The sequence below is a fragment of the Ochotona curzoniae genome, unplaced genomic scaffold, assembly GCF_017591425.1.
Source record: "Ochotona curzoniae isolate NIBS_2020 unplaced genomic scaffold, NIBS_Ocur_1.0 scaffold_4701, whole genome shotgun sequence".
Taxonomy (NCBI): domain Eukaryota; kingdom Metazoa; phylum Chordata; class Mammalia; order Lagomorpha; family Ochotonidae; genus Ochotona; species Ochotona curzoniae.
Genome location: NW_024467122.1, coordinates 79,438,409 through 79,460,582, shown reverse-complemented (window position 1 = coordinate 79,460,582; position 22,174 = coordinate 79,438,409). Strand labels below are relative to the sequence as shown.

The 22,174-nt window shown below is 47.3% G+C and overlaps 1 protein-coding gene across 1 annotated transcript in view; it reads right to left on the bottom strand.

The window, feature by feature from the left end:
- IREB2 (iron responsive element binding protein 2) overlaps positions 1-20,232 on the bottom strand; it is a 46,631-nt gene extending 26,399 nt beyond the window's left edge. Inside the window, exons 1-4 of the mRNA XM_040968335.1 lie at positions 20,115-20,232; positions 18,336-18,422; positions 2,282-2,447; positions 750-887 (exon numbers count right to left, since the gene is read on the bottom strand). Of these exons, the coding sequence (XP_040824269.1) occupies positions 750-887; positions 2,282-2,447; positions 18,336-18,422; positions 20,115-20,133 (410 nt within the window). The 5' untranslated portion in view covers positions 20,134-20,232. The remainder of the gene's footprint in view (positions 1-749; positions 888-2,281; positions 2,448-18,335; positions 18,423-20,114) is intronic.
- Between the last annotated feature and the right edge of the window lie 1,942 nt (positions 20,233-22,174).

Genomic DNA, 22,174 nt, shown 5'->3' with positions numbered 1-22,174 from the left:
GGCTTAGAGACTTTTCTTGGTGAAAGGAAAATAAAGTTTCAGTGAGCTCAGTGTTTTTTTTTTTTAAGATTTATTTTTATTATTTTTTTATTGGAAAGGCGGATATACAGAGAGGAGAGACAGAGAGGAAGATGAGGAAGATCTTCCGTCCGATGATTCACTCCCCAAGTGAGCGCAACGGCTGATGCTATGCCGATCCAAAGCCAGGAGCCTCTTCTGGGTCTCCCACGCGGGTGCAGGGTCCCAAAGCTTTGGGCCGTCCTTGACTGCTTTCCTGGGCCACAGGCAGGGAGCTGGAAGGGAAGCGGGACTCGCTGGGATAGAACCGGCGCCCATATGGGATCCCGGGCGTGCAAAGTGAGGACCTTAACCACTGCGCCACCGCGCCGGGCCCGAGCTCAGTGTTTTTAATCAACAATGAATTAAAAACATTCTAATTCTAGAATTCTAATATTAATCCTCTGAAAGGTAAGTAGATCAAAAAAACAAAAAGGAAACAAAACTGAATTCAGATAATCACTCCAAAAAGTTTATAAATGGCAGCAAAAATATCCAAAAGGAAAACAACTTTAAACTCAAAATCTGCAAAACAAAACAAAACAAAACAAAACAAAAACACCCTGGTTAATTCATTGATTTTTTTTTTCGTTTATATGATGGCCAACACTAAATGCAGCATATTCTTCTCTGACACAAATGCCCTCTACACTGTACACTTGCAGTTAACGTGGAGGACAGTCAGGCCGTACCATTTACTGAAGTCGATCTGTAACGAATGGTCAACTGTGAGATCAGTTGGACAGGCAGGATGGACTTTGTTAGGGTCGCCTCCGAGCGCCTTCACCGCCTCCCTCATAGCAGCAAGGTCCACCAGAGCTGGTATTCCACTACAGAAGACAAAAAAAAAAAAAAAATCAAATCCTAATTATGGCTTCAATTCCCTATCATATTACGTTGACAAAAAACAAACAGCATACACGTTTGTTTTGTAACAAGTATTTACCAAATGTCTTCACTGAGCTATGCACCAGTGGTATAAGGCCCAGTAACACAGGGCTCAGGCTCTAACGGCATTGGAAGGAAAGGCACAGCGATGCCAGGCTCACAGAACAGCCTCTCAGGGCTATGATGGTGGGACACAGAGCAGGCACACAGAGTCAGATTCGGGCGGGCAGGGCAAGGCTATGCTTAGCTAACTTCTGGGACCCCTTCAAACTGAGCCCAGCGTGAACTCTTCTGATCAGTAATCCCAGGACATCCAGACCAGGCAGTCCTGCAGGCTACTGCAAACACTTGCGGTTTTATTCTAAGTCTGGCAGAAGTCAACTGGTGCATGGAAGAATGATATAATCTGATTAAATAACCAAGTCTCTCCAGCTACTGCATAGATATGAGCAGATCATGAACTGCAAGCATGCAAGCAAGAATACAAGTTAAGAGGCCACTACAGCTATAACCCAGGTAAGAGAGAGGTGGTTAGAACTGGGGTGACAATGGTAGAGATAAGAAACACTGGGGGCCCAGCACAGTAGCATAGCAACTAAAGCCTTCACCTTAAACATGCTGGGACCCCATATGGGTGCCGGTTCTAATCCTGGCAGCCCCACTTCCATCCAGCTCTCTGCTTGTGGCCTGGGAAAGCAGTTGAGGACGGCCCAATTCCTTGGGATCCTGCACCCCCGTGAGAGACCCAGAGAACACTCCAGATCTGCTGAGCTCTGGCCACTGAGGTTGCTTGGGGGAGTGAATCAATGGACAGAAGATCTTCCTCTCTGTCTCTCCTGCTCTCTGTATATCTTTCCAATAAAAGTAAATAAAAAGAAGAAAAGAAAGAAAGAAACAAACAAGCAAACATTGGGACACATATGTATTTCACTAGGTAGTGCTGACAAAATATAGGCCATTAAGCAAAAAAAGAAACAAGCCTAACTCCTAGATTTTTGGCACAAACCAATGGGAGGTTATGGTGCCATTTACCAGGACAAAGACTGAACAGGTGACATCAGGTAGGCAAACAAGAAGTCAATTACTGGGGACATGTAACGTGAGAAACCTTCCAGTAATGTAGAGATAACAAGCAGGTAATCAAGCAAACAGAGCATATGAATAAATGGTTTCAGAGATCTCTAGCTTTTGTTGAAATTGTTTCATCTTAGAAAGGGAAATCTTTAAAATGCATAAACCAACCTTCACAATTGAAAAACAAACACCCATCAAGGGAGTCCAATTTTTAAGAAGGGAACACTGAAAACTTACTAGGCAAAATAAAACTACAACTTACGTAAAATCTTGAAGGAGAACACGAGCAGGGAAGAAGGGCACTTCAACATTGCTTTGTTTGGTTTTCCAGTCTAAAATGTTCATAACATCTTCTTTCTTCATTAAGAAGCCATCACAATTTCGTACAGCAGCTTCCAAAAGGACCCGTATTGAGTAAGGCAGAACATCTAATTCAAGAGAAAAAACGATCATTAACAATGGAATAGTCAGATCTACAGATCCCCCAAATCACAAGAGTAAAAAGAAAAAAAAGTGCAGTTTCAATTTTAAAAATTTACTGCTCAGACGAGTAAATCCGAAGTATGACACCACTCAATGTTAACATCATGTAACTTCAACTGTATTACACATAAGCCCAAGGTCACACAAAAAGCAGAGAAGAAAATCTCCACATAAGGGATGCCCTGATGAGAGCCTATCAGCCTATGATCAAGACAAATACACACCTGACATCAGACACAGAAGACGAAAAAGTACAGTAACAAACCTCCGAGCGTGGGAGGAAAAAAGGTTATATGGTGTAAACTCAAATCAGGTTGTTTCGGTGATTAGAATTCATTTCAGAAAAAATTATTCACTCTCAATTACAAGTTGAAGAGTATAAAGGAGAAAGAGATTTTTTTCCTTTTTTAATTCTAATAATTTTTTATTTTGATAATCTTACATAACTGATTATGGTACAAAGGGTCAGGGGATACAGGAAACTAGGTAAGACCATTGTTTCCACACTAATATCATCATTTTTCCCCCTGTATCTGGGGTCAGGGGAGAAACAAAGGAAGAAGCCTCACCCAGCCTCCCACCCATCTCAGGTCCCCGATGTGGGGCTCGCTCCGAGGGTCCTGCTCAAGCAGTTTTGATAGTTCAAACTGTTCTGAATTGCTGCCAATCTTACCACTGCATGCATGATGCAATCTATTCAGAATCCACTGGCTGACATAGTTTCTTCATGACTGGGGATTCTGAGATCAGCAGTTCAGTTGGAGGGATTCCCAAAGATACTTCATCTGAGGTGATCCCAGACCTGATTCTTGTGTGTGCTTGCCAGTACGGGGTCTGGCACAGTCCATCACCCCAATCAGCTTATGCACATTTGCTGGGTCTGTTCTGTTTCCAGCCCTGTCTTTCACGCGAACCAATGGGTGTTGTAGTTCAGCCTGATCCTGCCTACTTCATATTCAGCCCTCACGCAAACCAGTGGGAACTGCAGCCTAGTCGGGGTGACTCCCCATAACCCCCACCAGACCTGCCCCTTTCCTGGTTCCCATGCATGCCAGTATGTACCGCAGACTTCTTCAGTCTGTCCCACATCCCATTTAGCTCTCATACATGTCAATGGGCACTGAAGCCTAGTTCAACCCAACCTGCCCTACTATGTAGTCCACACACATACTGGCAGGTGCCTTTCTGTCTAGCCACCCATGCCCCTGTCCTGGTTTCCATGCTCTCCAGTGACAGAGGTAATCCAAGAGGGAGGTGCCCACAATTTCTCTCCTAGGCCACTCCCACTCCCGGATCTTGCACTCTCCAGGTGGTTCTGCAGTTTAACTTGACAGAATTAGCCTCCAGTGCCACCATCTGCCAGCTGATGCTGCAGCAAAACCCAACCAACTCTCACCCACTCTGATTTATGCATGCACCAGTAGGAACAGTTAGCCAGGCCTGGCTTTTCCCTGATCTAGCTCACATGAGGCCCACAAGTGTTGCAGTCCTGACTGGTCTGGTCTGCCCCCATCCCAACTCACTCTTTCCAATGGGAGTGGCTGTCAAGGAGAAAAAGTTTTACAAATTTTAAGTTAAATTCTCACATCAGATTTTGTCAGTGTTTCCTTCCTTCCCTGATTAAAACACACACACACACACACGCCCGAGTGAATAAATTGCAGTAGTTCACACAATGGATTACTCTGCAGCCCTTGAAGGAATAAAAAGGTTTCATAGACTGACAAGGATCAGTTACAATAACCAGTATATGTCCTAAAGCACAAAAGCAGTCTAAGCCATGTTTACAGCAGACTACCATTCCTTAATAAAGGTAAAGGGGCAACACAGAGCCACAGCACACTAATCCTCTGTCTGCAAGTGATGGGATCCCATATGGGCACTGGTTTGTGTCCTGGCTTCTCCACTTCCCATCCAGCTCACAGCTTGTGGCCTAGGAAAGCAGCAGAGGGAGATTCAGAGCCTTGGGACCCTGCACCCACGTGGGAGATCCAGAAGAAGCTGTTGGCATAGAGTCAGCAAAATAAACTTAAAATACATATTAACAATTATAAAAATAGTATATAGTATTTTTTCCCAAGAACAATGCAAGGCTGGCCTGAGGAACTCAGCATGTGTCTTATATATCTCCTTAGTGATATATAAACTAAAAAAAAAATCACAGTGAAAACAATTATATTTGGACTCTAGCACTATTCATGTGATATGTATCATAAGAAAGCAAATAAACACTTTTGTTATTTTTGTTACTATGGTTTTCTTCAGTAATGACATATATGTACAAACCAGAGTAGCTAAGCTAAAAACCCTAACATTCAATTGAAAATATGGGTATGAACTCATGATCTGTTTTTCTCTTTCTAAAAACACAAGTATTTCCTAGCTCCATCTGCTGAAGATACTCAGAACAATAACAAACTCGACAAATCTGATTACTGTTTGCAAATAGTATTTCTCATCTAAAAAGGTCAAAAAACTCCCTCTCTTGAGGGAGAAATGACCTGTCTATGTCATGCTAAGGTGATACACAAAATGAGCCCAGAACATCCTGTGTCAGAAACCAAAGACTAATGGGAACACTAATGGATCAATCCAAGCATCAAAGTGAATAATGACTGTAATTCACTGAAACCAATGAAATGCATAAATAGCCCTTGGTTCATAATGACTCTTAACCCCTTCAATGATCACCAATGAAGTTGCTAGTGCATCAACTCATTACTCTGAAAAGTGACAGAGAAAAAACATCAATCATTATTCTCCTGCTTCAGGGTCACCAAGTACCTCAAAGCTCTTTGTTATAGAAGAGCCACAGCTAACAAACTTAGATGATACCATTAGAAAAATCACCAGTGCGCAACGATGGCTCTAGACAATGATCATCATGGGGATACGTGAGGTGGCTATCAGGCTGAGAACAAGCACTCACTCACCATCCTACAGTGAGACTTCATATACTCCATTTGTTCCATCTGTCTCCTGATAAAACCACAGCAGAAGTCGGGACACAGATGACATCATTCACAGGCCCTACAAATTAGCCAACTCACTTCTAACCTGCTGTAGATTCATTGACTTCTGAATCCCACCTGCAGTTGCCTTGGGAGGGCCACATACATTCCTCACCCTTGAATCAAACCACATTCTTGCAAAAGTAAATAAATTCTGTACACAAGTTGTATAAGTGACCAGAATCTAATCAAACCTCGAGCTTTACCTTTCAATGACCAGGACAAAGGAGACAGTGGAACAGTAAAGTGAAACCAGAGAAGCACCCTGCAGGATGCAAAAGGTGCTGCAGGACACAGCATCCTGCCTCTTCAACATGAAACATCATGGAAAGGAGTGGGGGAAGAGATTAAGAGACCTCAGACATAAAACAAATGCTATACGTGGCTGAACACACCCAATAATTGTATTTTTGAGACAGAGAAATTAATAATTGGAATAGGTTTTATATTAAGAAATTCTTTGGTTAAATACAATAACAACACTGCCTTTTTTTCAGTCCTTTCATTCATATAGACATACATATAACAATATTTACAAGAATGAGCAGGAAAGACATAAGCTAAAGTTTACAAACATTAGCAGGCACCACAAGGGAAGGGAGCAGGATTCAGCAAAAGGTAACATGGACTTCCTTGGATGTGGTCAGCAGAGAAGGAATGTATGAGAAAGCGTGATGGCCTTTTTCAAAAAGGAAAAGTCAATGCTGAGGTGAGGCAAGCCATGGCTGTCTGGGAGCGGTAGGTGCTGGGACCCTGAGCCCTGGGGGCAGTAAGTGCAGGAACCCCAGTTTGCCTGCCCTGGGTCTGTGAGCCCACCTGTGTGGTGGGTACCAGGTCCGTGAGCCCTGGGGGCCAGGGGTAGGGAGGTTTGTCCAGTGGGGCCTGGGTCACCTGGCCCAGTACTTCGGCCCACCTATGAGAACTGCTCCTCCTCTGTGGAAAAGACGGTGTAGTGGATGGCTGGCCCAGATCCACACAGAGGATATGGCAGCCCACTCAGGCCTCCAGAAGACATCTGTTACCACAGCAAACAAAGGAGAACAGAACAGATTGAACAACTGCCCCAGCCCAAATATGACAGCAAACATCTGGGTGAATGGAGACTCTAAGGTGAACTATGTCAGTCAATGGGCATTGAAAGTGTTCCCTCATCCTTGGATGAGCGAGATCGACAACATTCTAGTACTATCAAAACCATCTGGGTAGAACCCTTGGAGCTTATGACACATCAGGACCCTGGGTTGATGCTGGGTGGCTGTTCCCCATCCCTGGGTATTGGGGCAATTGGAAGGCTGGGTGTGGCTTCTCCCCTGGTCTCCTCTCTCCCCCCAGAGACAGGAAAAAGAAAAGGAAAGCTTGGAAACAATGACCACACCTACTTTTCCTTGAGCCTCAATTTCTTACACCTTGATCAACCATGTAATCATCATATATATATGTATGTATATGTAAATTAAAACAGAAACCTTCAACAACAGTGTTGGGTTCAGCTGGTGCCCAGCAAAACTGTAAAGTTTGCAGCGCCCACCTGCTCTCTGGCCCCACGGAAGACCACCAATGCTCTCCAGCAGGGGGTCCACTAGACTACAGAATCAGAAACACTAGACCAAAAGCCTGTGGCTGTACACAGCAGGTATGGTCTTTGCAAAGTAAGTTGATGCCCTTTCTCATTCAAAAATGGGAATGAATGCCAGCCACCTACCTGAGATGTGATCTATCTAGGACACATACAATGAGACAAATTACGATCCACAACAGGCACCATCCTCAACTCAATCTCAAACATTATTAAAGTGCGCACATCAAGGGGAAGCACAAGGGATGACCTGTTCTGTTTTGAAGATTTATTTATCTGAAAGGCATTTGGATGCATACTCACTGAGAGACTGAGACAGAGAACAACAGTCTTCTATTAACTGGTTTACCCCCCAAAATGTGCCAAACAGCTAAGGTTGGATCAGGTCAAAGTCAGGAGCCAGGAACTTCAATAGGGTCTCCCAGGTGGGTGTAGAGGGCCCAAGCCCTCACGTCATCCTCCACTGCTGTCCCAAGCCTACCGGCAGCGAGCTGGAGTAGAAATGGAGCAGCAAGGACTTGAACCAGAGTTCATACAGGATGCCCGAGTCACATGCCCAGGTTGCCCCCCCAGGAGAAAAAATATCTAATTAATACATGGAAATAATAAGACAGAAAGAATTAACAGAGATGGTAATGCACAAGGTTAATCTTTTAATCTGGTTAATTATTCTGGAAAAAAAACAGATTTTTTTTTTTAAGAATTTCATTAGATTTCTAGTTAAACATGATAAATATCAGCACTTATCTCTACTACCTCCTGAATCCCACTGTGATGACATTATAAACCCACAAGCAGATGCAAAACCAGGAAAACTTTGGGAGAAATAGAAAGTACATAGACAAATGCTAATGGAGTGAGCACAGCAGGGTAGCAGGAACTGAAACTTAAGTGCCTGACACAAAAAGGAAGAACTGAAATGTTCTAGGATTTTTCAGGAGCATTAGAAATTGAGAACACAGGCCAGCAGCCCACGTTGGACTGCCATCTTCCCTGCCACTCTAACTCCCTGTGGACACACCTGGGAAGGCAGTGAAGATGGCCTAGGCACCTGGATTCTTGTCACCCAGATGGGCAATCCAGACAGAGCACTGGGTTCCTGACTTGGAGGTGTTTTACATACATTATCTCATTTAGTCCCTAAAGCAGACCCACAAATACTGGAGGACTGACAGGTTAGACGGCAGGCTGGCCAGTGTGGAAAGCGGGCCAGGGCACTCGGTTTGTTCCGCTATTTCGGCACAGCAGCTCCTTTCTCCCTCTGGCTCACAGCTCGGCCTCAGCAGCGTCATGCTCCCACTCCACTGGCATGTATCAGGCTCCGCCCCCCTTCCAGAGCTCTCTGATGCCCACCTTACCGTCCAGGTCCTTCTTACCACAGCCACTTACTTTCTCCCTCACCCGCCTTCCACACATTCCCTACTTAACGCAGTCTCCACACGGTTTAATCTCTCCCCCATCTAGTTTTTCACCCTAATTGCCTGAGAAAACCCTGATCCTGCTGTTCATTAAAAAACAAAAACAAAAAACAGTTCTTCCTTAAAAAAAAAAAAAACTGTATAACATTTTGCTTATCTTATAACTCACCCCTTCCAAGTGTATAATTTAGTGAACGGTAGTTTAGTTAGCTGAGTTACGCAACCAGTTTGAGAACATTCTTGTCACCCACAGACAACGCTCGTGCCCCTTTCTGCTGACTCCTGCCCCTCCTGGACATCTGACGGTGTCACATGATGAAGTCTCCGTGCGAGGGGCTCTTCCCACTGAGCACGCTCCGCAGCCTCTCCACAGCTAGCTTCTCTTTATCGCTCAGCAGTCTGCCATGGTGTGCCACATTCTGCCTCTCCAGTTACCCTCTGGAGTACATTCAGGTTGCTTCCAATTTCAGCTATTTTGAATGATGCTGCGAAGGTACCTGTGTGCAGCTCTTTGTGGTGATTTCCACATGTTTTCATTTGTTTGAGTAATATGGTAAATCTATGTTCAGTAAGAAACTGCCTATTGTGGCCAGTGCAGTGACGTGGTATTCCACACGGGTATCAATTCATACCCTGGTTGCTCCATTTCTGATCCAGTTCTCCGTTTATGGCCTGGCAAAGTAGTGGAGGAGAGAATAAATTCTTGGGCCCCTGCACCCACATGGGAACCCAGAAGAAGCTTCTGGCTCCCAACTTCACATGACCACTGTGGTCATTTGGGGAGTGTACCAGCAGATAGAAGATTTCAAATAAATCTTTTGGAAAAAAGGAAACTGCCTGTTTTTCAAATTGGCACCATTTTACATATACATATATATATTTTTTTCTTATATTAAAGAGCTATTTTACAAAACAGGATGAGAGACAATGAGGTCTTCTTTCCGCTGGTTCATTCCCCAAATGTCCGCAACAGCCAGAGATGAGCTGACCCAAAGTCAGGAGCTTCTTCCATCTCTCACAGGGTGCAGAGGCCCAAAACCTGAACTGTCCTCCACTGCTTCTTCCAGGCCATTGCTGAGAGCTACATCAGAAGTAGAGCAGACAGGACTCAAACCATTTCCTCAGCCCATTCTACACTCCTACCACCAATGTGTGAGGTTCCCATCTCTCCACTGCTGCCTAACATTTGCGATCTGTCTTTCCTCGCACATCCACTCTAGTCCTCGTGTAGTTCTCTGTGGCTTTAGTGTTGGTAGTGTGTAAAGGAAGAGAAAGACACAAACTCTGAAACAGGGCAGCTGGTACCAACACACCCACAGAATGTATGTGGGGTCTTCACTGTTCGCCCAACACCGTCCCTTGGTTTCTCTTAACTGTGTACTTCCCCGACACCCTACAACATTCCTACCTCAACTTGCCCTCAGCAATCACCCTGGGGTCAGCCCCTAAGCAACCCCCTATTCTCCAACCAACAGAGGCTAGCTATCCCCTCCAACAGTGGCCTTCCTGAAACAGGCTCTCCTGGCTTCCACAGCATTTGGAAAGCAATATCCCCTGTCTCCCATCTCCCATTTCTGTGTGACCTGAGAACAGACGCAACGCATTCCTTCGTCCCAGCCTTTGGGGAAGACAATGCCTCCCTCTGGGGCCCAGACAGACGTGCCCACTGCCTGTCCAGAAGCACCGGGTGCCTAATGGTGGGTGCTCTGTGCAACTTGAGAAAGGAATGCAGCACTCCTCTTTTGGAGAGAGCATGTGTCCTCACCGCCACCATCCCACAACCCCCACCAGGCCCTCCACTCGCTCGTGCTTCCTCTGGCTCTGCAGGCACCAGCTTGCAACCACTGCACGGACAGGCTTTAACAAGCAGGGGCTGTGAAATCAATCTCTGTTCCCATTTCTCTTCCACTAGTTACTAGTACTCAGCAGTAGGATCTAGGTCAGGTAGACAATACCAGTACTTAGAACTGGATATAATAAATACTAAATAAATACCAAGGGCTTTATTATTGTCAATAAGCTGGGAAATAGAAGAGTATGGCAGGGCAGTGGGGTTAAAAACAGAAGACAGATTTAAGACTATTTCTTCACTTCAAAGGTATGTCTTAGGGGTGGCGCATTGACTCAATTAGCTAATCCTCCACCTGCAGGTGTTAGCATCTCATATGGGTACTGGTTTGTGTCTTGGCTGCTCCATTTCCCATCCAGCTCCCTGCTTGTGGCCTGGGAAAGCAGTTGAGGACGGTCCAAAACCTTGGGACCCTGCACTCACATGGGAGACCTGGAAGAAGCTCCAGGCTCCTGGCTTCAGATTAGCTCAGCTCCACTCACTGAGGTCATCTGAAGAGGGAACCAGTGGATGGAAGATCCTTCTGTTTCTCCATCTCTCTGTAAATCTGCCTTTCCAATAAAAATAATTTTTAATGTCTTAACCTTGGGCATATTACTTAAGCTTATATTCTCATTTTTCTCTATATACATACATACATACATATCTTCCAGGACTGGGGCCAGGGCCTGTGGTTCCAGTATCTCATATGGATAATGGTTTGAGTCCCAACAGCTCCATATCCAATCCAGCTTCCTGCTTAAGGCTTGGGAAAGCAGTGGAGGAGGGTCCAAGTCCTTAGGCCCCAAACCCACATGGGAAATCCCAAAGAATTTGCCAGGACCCAGATCCTAGCTCTGGACCAGCCCAGTTCCAGCCACTGCAATCACTTGGGGAATGAACCAGTGAATGAATAATTTCTTTCTCCGTCTCTCCTTCTCCCTCTATAACTCTTTCAAATACAAATAATTATTTTTAAAACAAAAACAGTAAAAAAAAAAAAAATCTTCCCTGCTTACCAAAAAAGCAATGTACTTTAGTAAAAAAAAAGTTCTGGGCCCGGCAGCGTGGCCTAGCAGCTAAAGTCCTCACCTTGAACGCACCGGGATCCCATATGAGTGCCAGTTCTAATCCCAGCAGCTCCACTTCCCATCTAGCTCCCTGCTTGTGGCCTGGGAAAGCAGTCGAGGACGGCCCAAAACCGTGGAACCCTGCACCCACATGGGAGACCCAGAAGAGGTTCCTGGCTCCCGGCTTTGGATCGGCGCAGTACCAGCTGTTGTGCTCACTTGGGGAGTGAATCATTGGACGGAAGATCTTCCTCTCTGTCTCTCCTCCTCTCTGTACATCTGACTTTGAAATAAAAATAAATAAATCTTTCAAAAAAAAAAGTTCTGTATTTTTATCAAAAGGGAAAATTCCAAGTTTAAACACATAAAATCACTCCATGAGGAGTATCAACAGGAACAATCAGCTAGCAAGCTCCAGATAACACTAAGACAGAAGAACCACAGCCTGACTGGCGGCCTGGAGCACGAGGCCTGCCCATCCAGAGTCGGCGCTCCTAGGAGTCCATCCTGGGAAGAGGGGGCTAGAGCCAACGTGAGCAACAGACAGTGGCTGCAGGGCAAACCTGAAAGCCCTGCTCAAGACCAGAGACCCAGAGAGAGACGAGCTACCTGTCCTAGGAAGACTGCTGGGGCTGGCATTGTGGCATAGCGGCATTCTGTGTGAGCCCTAGTTCAACTCCCAGATGCTGTACTTTCAGTTCCCATATAGGCGCTGGTTCGTGTCCTGGCTGCCCCACTTCCCACCCAGCTCCCTGGTTGTAGCCTGGGAAAGCAGTCGAGGACGGCCCAAAGCCTTGGGACCTGCCTAGGAGACCCAGAAGATCCTGGCTTCACATCACAGCTCAGCTCTGGCCATTGCAGCCACTTGGGGAATGAATCAGTGGACTGAAGATCTTTATCTCTCCTACCTACCTATCTGACTTTCCAAAAAAAATAAACTTAAAAAAAAAGAAGAAGAAGAAGAAGAAAAGATGCCCACATCCTATACAGAATGCCTGGTTGATGTCCCTGCTGCTTTATTTCCAATACAGCTTCCTATTTGTTTTTTAAAGATTTATTTATTTTTACTGGAAACACAGACTTAAAGAGAAGGAGAGAAAGAGAAAGATCTTCCACCCACTGATTCACTCCTCAAATGACTGCTTCTTCCGGGTCTCCCTCACAGGTGCAGGGTCCCAAACACTTGAGGCATCCTCTGCTGCTTTCCCAGGATACAAGCAGGGAGATGGATGGGAAGTGGAGCAGTCAGGACATGAACTGGTGCCCACATGAGATGTCAATGCTTGCAGGCTGAACATGAGCCAACTGAGCTATTGCACTGGCTCCTGTCTGCTTTTAAAATTTATTCATTTTTATTTGAAAAGCAGAGTTAGAGAGAGAAGGAGCGACACAGACACAGGACTGCCATCTGCTGGTTCACTTCTCAAATGACCACAACAGCTGTAGCTGGACAGGTGCAAGGCCAGGAGCTTCTTCCCAGGCTCCTATGTGGGTGCAAAAGTCCGAGAACTTAGACCATCCATCCTCCACTCCTTTCTCAGGCACACTGGCAGGGAGCCGGACCGGAAGTGGAACTGGAACCCCTATGGGATGTCAGCACCACAGGCCACGGCACCAGCTCCCAACTTCCTGCTAATATGCACCCTGAAAGGCAGCAGATAATTTAATACATGGGTCCATGCAACGCATGCGAAAGATGACAACCAAATTTTTTTTAAGATTTATTTATTTTTATTGGAACCATTCATTGTTTCACTCCCCAAGTGGACACAACGGCCGGAGTTAAGCCGCTCCAAAGCCAGGAGCCAGGAGCTTTTCTAGGTCTCCCACATGGGTACAGGTCCCAGGTCTTTAGGCCATCCTCCGCTGCTTTCCTAGGCCACAAGCAGGGAGCTGGATGGGAAGTATGGCAGCCAGGACACAAAACGGTGCCCAAATGGGATCCTGGAAGTTGCAAGGTGAGGATTCAGCCACTAGCTTATCATGCCAGGTCCACGACTGAATTCTGGACACATCGTTTCAAACCCTGGTCCAGTTCTGGCCATCATGACAGCTGTCACGTGAATCAGCACATGGAAGAGCTCCCTGTCTGTAGTTCTCTTTCAAGTAAGAAGAAAATAAATAAGCAAAAATTAAAGGTGAAAAGATCTCTTCACAGAAAAAAGCTAAGCTGATTTTGGCTCAAAAACTTTTCAAAACTATGCACATTTTCTCATACTATGCATTTTCACAAAGTGTTTGAAGACTTCTCATAGGTATTGATTTAAAAATTTTTTCTCACCAAAATCTGAAGCTCAGCTCCCAGGGTTCAGCTCAATGCCCATCTACACAGGCCCAGGGAGATGGCAGCGATGGCTCAGGTAACTGGATCCCCAGCACAGAGCTCCTGGCTCCTGGCACATCCCCAGCCACTAGGAACATCTGGGGAGTAAACCCCGGGGAAGCAAGCTTGCTATGTCTCTAAGTAATAATACAGAAAAAATAAAAATAAAATTAAAGAGAGAAAGAAAGTGTGATGGAGGTAGTAGGGACAGCACACTTTCAATCCCACAATTTTATAATCATGAACTTAAACCAAAAATATCCTCACATATATAGTTGCTTTATTTACAAATAAGATCACCTCACTGTTCACAGGTCTGGTAACTAAGCCATGACGCATTCCTGCCAACAACGCCATGCAGCCATGAGCCACTGCCCAGCAGCACGGTGTCCCTTTCCACCGGAGCACACGCCCGCCCTTGCTCAGAAACCAAGCAGAGGCTGATAGCAAGGGATACCCGTATTTAGTGACATGGAAAGATGCGCATGATACAGTACATGGGAAGAAAGGCTACAAACAACATGCGCTACATTTCTGCTGCAAGTGCATCTATGTGCATTTGTATATACAAATAAAAATGAGGCATTCTGGCGTCTGTGATGCTACTGACCTTTTGTGATTCTTACAAACAAGACAAGCTCCTTAGTAACTTACATCCAGATTGTCTTTCCGACTACCAGGTAGAATCTGCACACCAAGCCCTGGCTCTATTTTAACACTGAGTGGTTCAGCGACTACAAAAGCGAGCAGTCGAGAAGTGAACAAGAAAGTGTGCGTGAGAGGACCCACGATGAAGGGCCCAGTCTGAAACCAACACTTCCTTCCCACCAGGCCAGGCCTCCACATTCGACCTCTTCACTCACAGGTGCACTCAAGTCCCCAGTGCCGCCTGGCTGCCATCATGCCCCTATCCGACACATTTCAAGTCTCCGCAGTCTCTGTCTACACCAGCCCATGGTGAGGTCTCCCCTTCCTGCAAGCAGGTGTACTTCCACATGCAGACCTGCTTCAGCGAGTCACTCCCAGGTTCTCAGTTTCTAATCAGTAGCCTGGGTATCCAGAACCACCCTGGCAGCGGGATTGCCAAAGAGCAAAACACCAACAAGTGACTGTGTGCCTGCGTCTACCAAGGTAGCCGAGTGCAGATCCTGGGAAGCAGAGAGAGAAGCGGTAGTGAGAAGCAGCAACCAAAACCCTTGCCTTGCACTCTGTAGATAAGGGCAGCAACAAAGTGCAGGGGCTTAACCAGGCAAGCTGCCCCGGCTGGCTCGCTCACCAGCAGGGCACAGACACTTCTCTTTGCCCTTGCCTCTTCTTAATTGGGGTTTCCTTAAGCTAAGAGTGGCTCCTCACATTTTGGCCACATACAGAAATACCTCTGGGAGGACTTTTCTTTTTGTTCCGCCTTGCAGCTCCTCAGAACAAGGACAATGCCTGGAGGTGTTGTGTAGCACATTACACCTCTGCTGTAATGCCAGCATAGCACATGGGTTCAAATCTTGGCTGCTCCACTTCCAATCCAGCTCCCTGCTAATGCACGTGGGAAAGCAGCAGAAGGCGGCCCAAGTGCATCCACATGCGAGACCTGGATACAGTCCCAGGTTCACGGCTTCAGACTGACTCTTCAGCTCCCGCTGTTGCAGCCATTTGAGGTGTCAACCAGGAGATGGAAGATCTTCCTCTATTAACTCTGCCTTTCAAATAAGTAAATAAACTTTTTTTAAAAAAGTGAGAGAGACAGACAGACAAGCCAAATGGAAAGGGGAAGCTGGATTCCGGGCATGACAGCACTCCACAGACCCAGTCTGACCACTTCCAGACTTCTTGCTTTATCAGAAAAACAACTTCCTGTGAGCATGTTAAAGCCACCATGCAGGATGCTTCTAATTCCTTGCAGCTGGAGGCACTCCTGTTACAGTTAACATCCGTGCTCCTTAACGGTCTTTCCGTCCCCCCAATATAAACCTTCCTTCATTAATTACTCAACCAATAAAGTGATGAGTAATTATTACTCATGATTCTCCAGTGGGCATGCCTCCGCAAGAGGTGGAAAAGACGGTGGCCCTGAACCCTGTTGACTGCCAAAGCCACTTCTCCTCCTGTGCAAAAGCCCAAGAGGCCACTCGCCCTGGTCTCTCCAAAAAGGCAACAAGCTCAACAAAGCACTCTGAACCCAAGCTGCTCCTTTCTAATAAAGTCTGCTCTCTGAACTTTTTCCCCCTTTTACCAAATTACTAAGGCAATTTCCCCCAAAAGCCTCTCATAATAAACATTCTATTAAAAAACACTGATCTCACAGAAATAAAAACCACATTTCTGTCTTCAAGGCATTTAAACTTACAAGCCTATCATTCTATCCTGCAGGCTTGCAAAAACTCTAGTAACTCCAGAATTGAGGTTTCCTACAGTCGTACGCTGTGAAGTCACACAGGTCAGCAGTGTCACAGCGCCTTACGGGATGTCCACATCTCATACTGCGATGCCTGGTTCACACGCTGGTCTCCAGGTGCTTCCGACAGTTTCCAGCCAATGTACTCCAGCCAATGTACCTGGGAGGAACAGGTGATAGCCCAGGTCCTTGGGTCCTGCCACCCATGTGCAACACCCCAGATGGAGTTCCCGACTCCTGGCTTTGGTCTAGCCAGTCCTGGCTATTGAACACACTTAGGGGATGAGCCAGTAGTTAACAATTTTGTCACTCTGGCTTCAAATAAATAAATCGTTTTTGGGTTTTTTTGTTTGTTTGTCTTTTTAAGAGCTTACTTTCCTGGACCCAGCATGATAGCCTAGAGGCTAACGTCCTTGCCTTGTACGTGCCAGGATTCCATACAGCTACATTGGTTCTAACCCCAGCCCCGCTTCCCATCCAACTCCCTGCTTGTGGCCTGGGAAAGCAGCAGAGGACGGCCCAAAGCCTTGGGACCCTGCACCCACGTGGGAGACCCAGAGGAAGTTCCTGGCTCCTGGCTTTGGATCAGCTCAGCTCCAGCCACTGTGGCTGCCTGGGAAGTGAATCAGTGGATGGAAGATCTTCCTCTCTCTCTCCTCCTCTCTGTACATCTGACATTCCAATTAAAAAAAAAAAAAAAAACATCTAAAAAAAAAAAAAGAGGGCCTGGCAGCGTGGCCTAGCAGCTAAAGTCCTCGCCTTGAACACGCCGGGATCCCATATGTGTGCCAGTTCTAATCCCGGCAGCTCCACTTCCCATCCAGCTCCCTGTCTGTGGCCTGGGAAAGCAGTGGAGGACGGCCCAAAGCCTTGGGATCCTGCACCCATGTGGGAGACCTGGAAGAAGTTCCTGGCTCCTGGCTTTGGATTGGCTCAGCATCAGCTTTTGCGCTCACTTGGGGAGTGAATCATCGGACGGAAGATCTTCCTCTCTGTCTCTTCTCCTCTCTGTATATCTGACTTTATAATGAAAATAAAATGTTAAAAAAAGAAAAGAAAATATTTACTTCTCCGTAAAGTCAGATTTACAAGCAGTGAGCTAGAAGGGAAGTGGAGTAGCTGGGATACAAGCCAGCAGCCATATGGGACCCTGACACATGCAAGGCAAGGATTTAGCCACAAGTCTACCAGGATGGGCCCCAAATAAATAAATATTTAAAAGAGGGGAAAAGTTATGAAGGGGTATTTTGGTATGGCACAGTAAGCTGCCACTTGTGACGGCCGCATCCTGTACTGGAGTGCTGGGTGAGTGCTGGCTACTCTGCTCCCAATCCAGCAGAGACGGTCAAGGGGTTGGGTCAAACTCACAAACCACAGCAACACTGCAACAATTCCACTGACAAATGCAAGGAGAATAAAAGGCCAGACTAAAAACAAGCTCCCTCTAAAACAGGCTGCAATAGCTTGCAGGCATCTCTCTCTGCAGAAAAATAACCCCTTCTGGAGACAGGCACTCTGCTTCCAGTACAATCAAGACTCCAGGGTGGGAAGAGGGGGCAAGGTCAGCTGAGGTCCGCCTGTTCTGAGACCACAGCCACCAGGTGCGCTGGAAGAGGGGAGCGGGTGCCTGACTGCAATGCAGAGAACGGCAGGTGGGGTCAGGTGGGCACTGGTCAGGTGGCAGGGCAGGCCCTGTGAGCTGCTGTGGAGGACTGGTGGGTGTAGCAGTTCAAGACTGACCGGAGGAGTCCCAGCTCTGCTCTGATTCTGCCTTCCTGCCGACGCACACCCCGGCAGGCGGCAGGGGATGGCCTAAGCAGCTGGGAACCTGTCACCCGTGTGGGAGACACACTGAGAACTTGACTGAAGTCTTGGCTCCTGGCCGCCCAGCCCCAGCTGCCACAGGCATCGGGGGAATGAGAGCTCCACCTCTCCTTGTGTTTGCCTCTCTGCCTTTCAAACAAATAAAACTTTAAAAAGGAAAACAAAACAGAACAGAACTGCAACTACTCCTTAATGAGCTATCTGGGCCATAAGTTACCAACTTCTTCCTCCTACAAAAACTGCCCCAAGAAGAACTTTCCCAACAAAGATAAACGTGGGTGTACCTCTTACAACAGGATGCAAATAAATTTAAAATTTCTTCAGCTTGCCTTCACAAATGGTATCCTAATGATCAGAAAACAAATCAACCCCAGAACATCTAAAGCAACATTACCATACTTGGTGCCTCCGAGTTTAGGGATGTTGAAGAACTTCTGTGAACCATCACTTAAAGTTTCAATAAGGTACTCAAAGGCAGATCCTACAAAAAATAATAATTTTCATTTTCAACAATTTCTCATGTAACACAGCTACCAAGTATTTTATTTAAAGTAAAAGTAGCATCAAAAATAAAAACAAGGAAAAAAATTAAAAAAAACACCTTTGACCAAGAGAATTAGATATGCTGGCATTTGTATCTGTCCAGGAAGGGGGCCATTAGCCACACAGGAATATTTAGCACTGGAAATGTAGTGAATTAGCTTTATTTTCTTTTAATTAAGCAGACAGCTCACTACTGCTCACCACAGCTGGACAGTATAAGTTGGGACACTTGTCCAGCAAAAAAAAAAAAAAAAAATCTGTCAAGATCACTCATCTCAAATGCCTCAAGTATCTGCAAAAGGACCGTTCAAAGGACTGCAGTTAGGGGTGAGTTTGGGGATGGACATGTCCTGAGAATTTCCTCAGGACAGCAAGGCAGAGAAATCTGACAACTCTACAATTCTATTAGAAAAATCCAGAAGCCAGTTCCCCAGGATTCAAAAACCAAAAAGCCAAACAAAAACAAAAACAAAAACACAACATACAAAATTCTTCTCAGGTAAGACTTCATTACATTGGAGGAACAAACTCCCCACGTGCGCTGTCCTGCTCTCCCCCTTACAAGGCCAGTCCTTGCTGACGCTCACCTCCACCGCCAGGGTCCCTTGAGGTTCCTAACATTGAGGGGGCGTAGTCCCTAACAACCTGGGGGTACGGTTTCTAACAATTTGGGGGTGTGGCTCCTAACATTCTGGAGTGTAGTCCGTAACATTCCAGGGGTGCGGTTTCTAACATTCCAGGGGTGCAGCCCCTAACAACCTGGGAGTACGGTACCTAACAACCTGGGGGTGCAGCTCCTAACATTCTGAGGTGCAGTCCCTAACATTTTGGGGTGCAGTCCATAACATTCCAGGGGTGCTGTTTCTAACATTCTGGGGGTGCAGTTCCTAACATTCTGGGGTTGCGGTCCCTAACATTCTGGGAATGCGGTTCCCAACAATCCAGGGGTGCAGTTCCTAACAGTCGAGGGGTGAGGTCCCTAACATTCTGGGGTTGCGGTGGCTAAGATTCTGGGGGTGCGGTCCCTAACAGTCCAGGAGTGAGGTTCCTAACATTCCAAGTGTGCGGTTCCTAACATTCTGAGGGTGTAGTCCCTAATAACCTGGGGGTGCAGTTCCTAACATTCCGGGGGTGCCGGGAGGTGGGGGTTGTGGCCTCGAGGTCGGAAAGCACGGCTCTATTGTGCCTATTCACGGACGGCGGCTGGCTGGCTGGGCACGACCCTCCCCAATGCGCTGAGCACAACCCACTTGCAGAAGGGACAGTGTCTCTCCTCTTATTATAAAGGAGGTTGTGGGGGGGGAGGAATAACTCAACCCTGAGCGCTCCCCCACCCTCCGTCTCCTCCCAGCTGCCCAGGCGCAGAGAACACAGAACCCCCCGACAGCACGGGATCGAGCCCCGGTGGAGTGCCCGGCCAGGGCCCGGACGCAGGCCGCGGGCAGCAAGCAGCGCAAGGCCCCGGGGTGTGGGGTGGGGTGTGTGGGGGTGGCGACAGCAGAAGCCGAACCCCCGAACCCCCGAAGCTCCTCGGGCGCCGGCCGGGCCACCGCACAGGCGGCCAGGAGCGAGGGACAACAGCAGCAGCCAGACCACCCCGCACCCCCGAGTCCCGCGGCCCGGAACTGACCTGCGCTGGGGGCCTCCATCGCCGGAGACCATATTCTCCCCCGGCGGGGAGTACGGGGGGCCGGCGAGGTGAGGTGAGGGGAGGCCGGGCGAGGAGGGAGGAGCGGTGAGGAAGACAGGACCGGCCTGGGAGGAAGGAAGGAAGCGGTCTCGCGCAAACACCGCGAGAGTCGCCCCAGCTGGCGCCGAACTCCCGCGAGATCTCCAGAAACCTCCGGGGGTGGGGGCGGGGAGGGGAACAAAGACTGGGAAGGGGGCGGGGCTACGCGGCGCAGCCGCAGAGCGAGCTCCGAGGTCGGCGCCCGCAGCGTGGCCCTCACAGTGGCTGCAGGTGTCTGAAGGGGTCACGGGGAAGGTTCTGGCTGGGCGACTCTGGGAAACTGGAGTGGGAAGCGGAACTCCTGGGCATAAACAGCTTAGGAACCGCTTTCTCCAACTCGTGTGACGTGGGCAGCCCACGCGAGAGCCACGTTGTAGGCTCTCAGCTGATTGCAGAGGGAGTAAATGAATTTTTTAAGACTCCGTGGGTGAATAGGGCCACCGCGGCTGCGTTTGTCCGAGCTAGAAACCCCACACGTGTATCCCCTAAGCTTCTTCACCCTCTTCATTGGTCCAAGCTCTAACCTAACTCCCAATTCCCAACCCAGATGGGGAAGACCATCAGTGAGGTCATGCTTGGGGTCTCTAGTGCGTAGATGGGCATTTTCTACAGGAAGACTTCACTGTTTCCCCATCTGGGTTGGGAACCTGATGAAATGCTTCCCTCACGTGCTGTGTTTCAGTGGTTTGACCCCTGAGTGTGAATGTCCGTTGACCGTAGCTCATGTGACTTGGTGACATGCCTTGAGCCTCACAGCTAACGGCAGCAGCATGCACATCGCAGACCTGTAATTAGCTCAAGTCACAGAGTCCACTGTAGACTGTCCCCCCAGTGGCCACAACAAAGCAACCAAACCAACAAAGCCCCAGGCTGCTGCTTTATCTCAGCAGCACTGGGTTTGCTCCGATGACTTGCTGGCACGTGGTTACAAGATGCTTGTGCCATGATGTCATCCTACAAGTTCAAAGGTGTTTATTTAAAAAGACAGAGCAGAGAGAGACCCCTGAAGGACCAGGGCTGGGTCAACTCAAAGCCAGGAGCCTAGAACACCATTCAGGTCTCTCCAACATGAGCGTCAGCAGTTAATGCAATCAGGTCATTGCGCTGTCTCCCCAGGCCTTTAGCAGGGAGCTGGATTGGAAGTGGAACAGCTGGGACTTGAACCAGGACTCTTAAGGGATGCCAGCATCACAAGTAGCCGCTTGACCCACTGCACAATAATGCCAGCTTCCAATATTACTTTTTAAGACAGGTATCATGTAATATCTCTCCTTTATTTTTCTGATATGCACAAGAAATATTATCTACACTCCACCATACAACCATCCATTAAACTCTGAGCTAGAATATAAAGAAAAGAAGAAAGTACTAAAAAATGGCATCTTACAATATGTACTGGCACAAGCGCAGTGAGTGATATGGGGCAATCAGATGCCTGCATCCACATAGACTAAGTTGGGCTTTACAGAATAGGAAAATATTCAACTGACCATGCTCCATGCTGTGCTTATATTTGTTCCTTCAAAATGCAGGCTATGGGCCCAGCATGGTGGCCTAGTGGCTAAAGTCCTCACCTTGCACACGCCAGGATCCCATATGGGAGCCGGTTCTAATCCCGGCTGCTCCACTTCCCTGATCCAGCTCCTTGCTTATGGCCTGGGAAAGCAGTCCAGGACAGCCCAAAGCCTTGGGACCCTACACCCATGTGGGAGACCCAAAAGAAGTTCCTGGCTCCTGGCTTCGGATTGGCTCAGCATCAGCTGTTGCAGTCACTTGGGAGTGAATCATCAGACAGAAGATCTTCCTCTCTGTCTCTCCTCCTCTCTGTATATCTAACTTTGCAATAAAAATAAATAAATCTTAAAAAAAAATGCAGGCTACATGGATAGACCACATGGATAAATACATCTTATCTATGCAAATATGTAATAGATGTGCATATATATAACATATATATCATG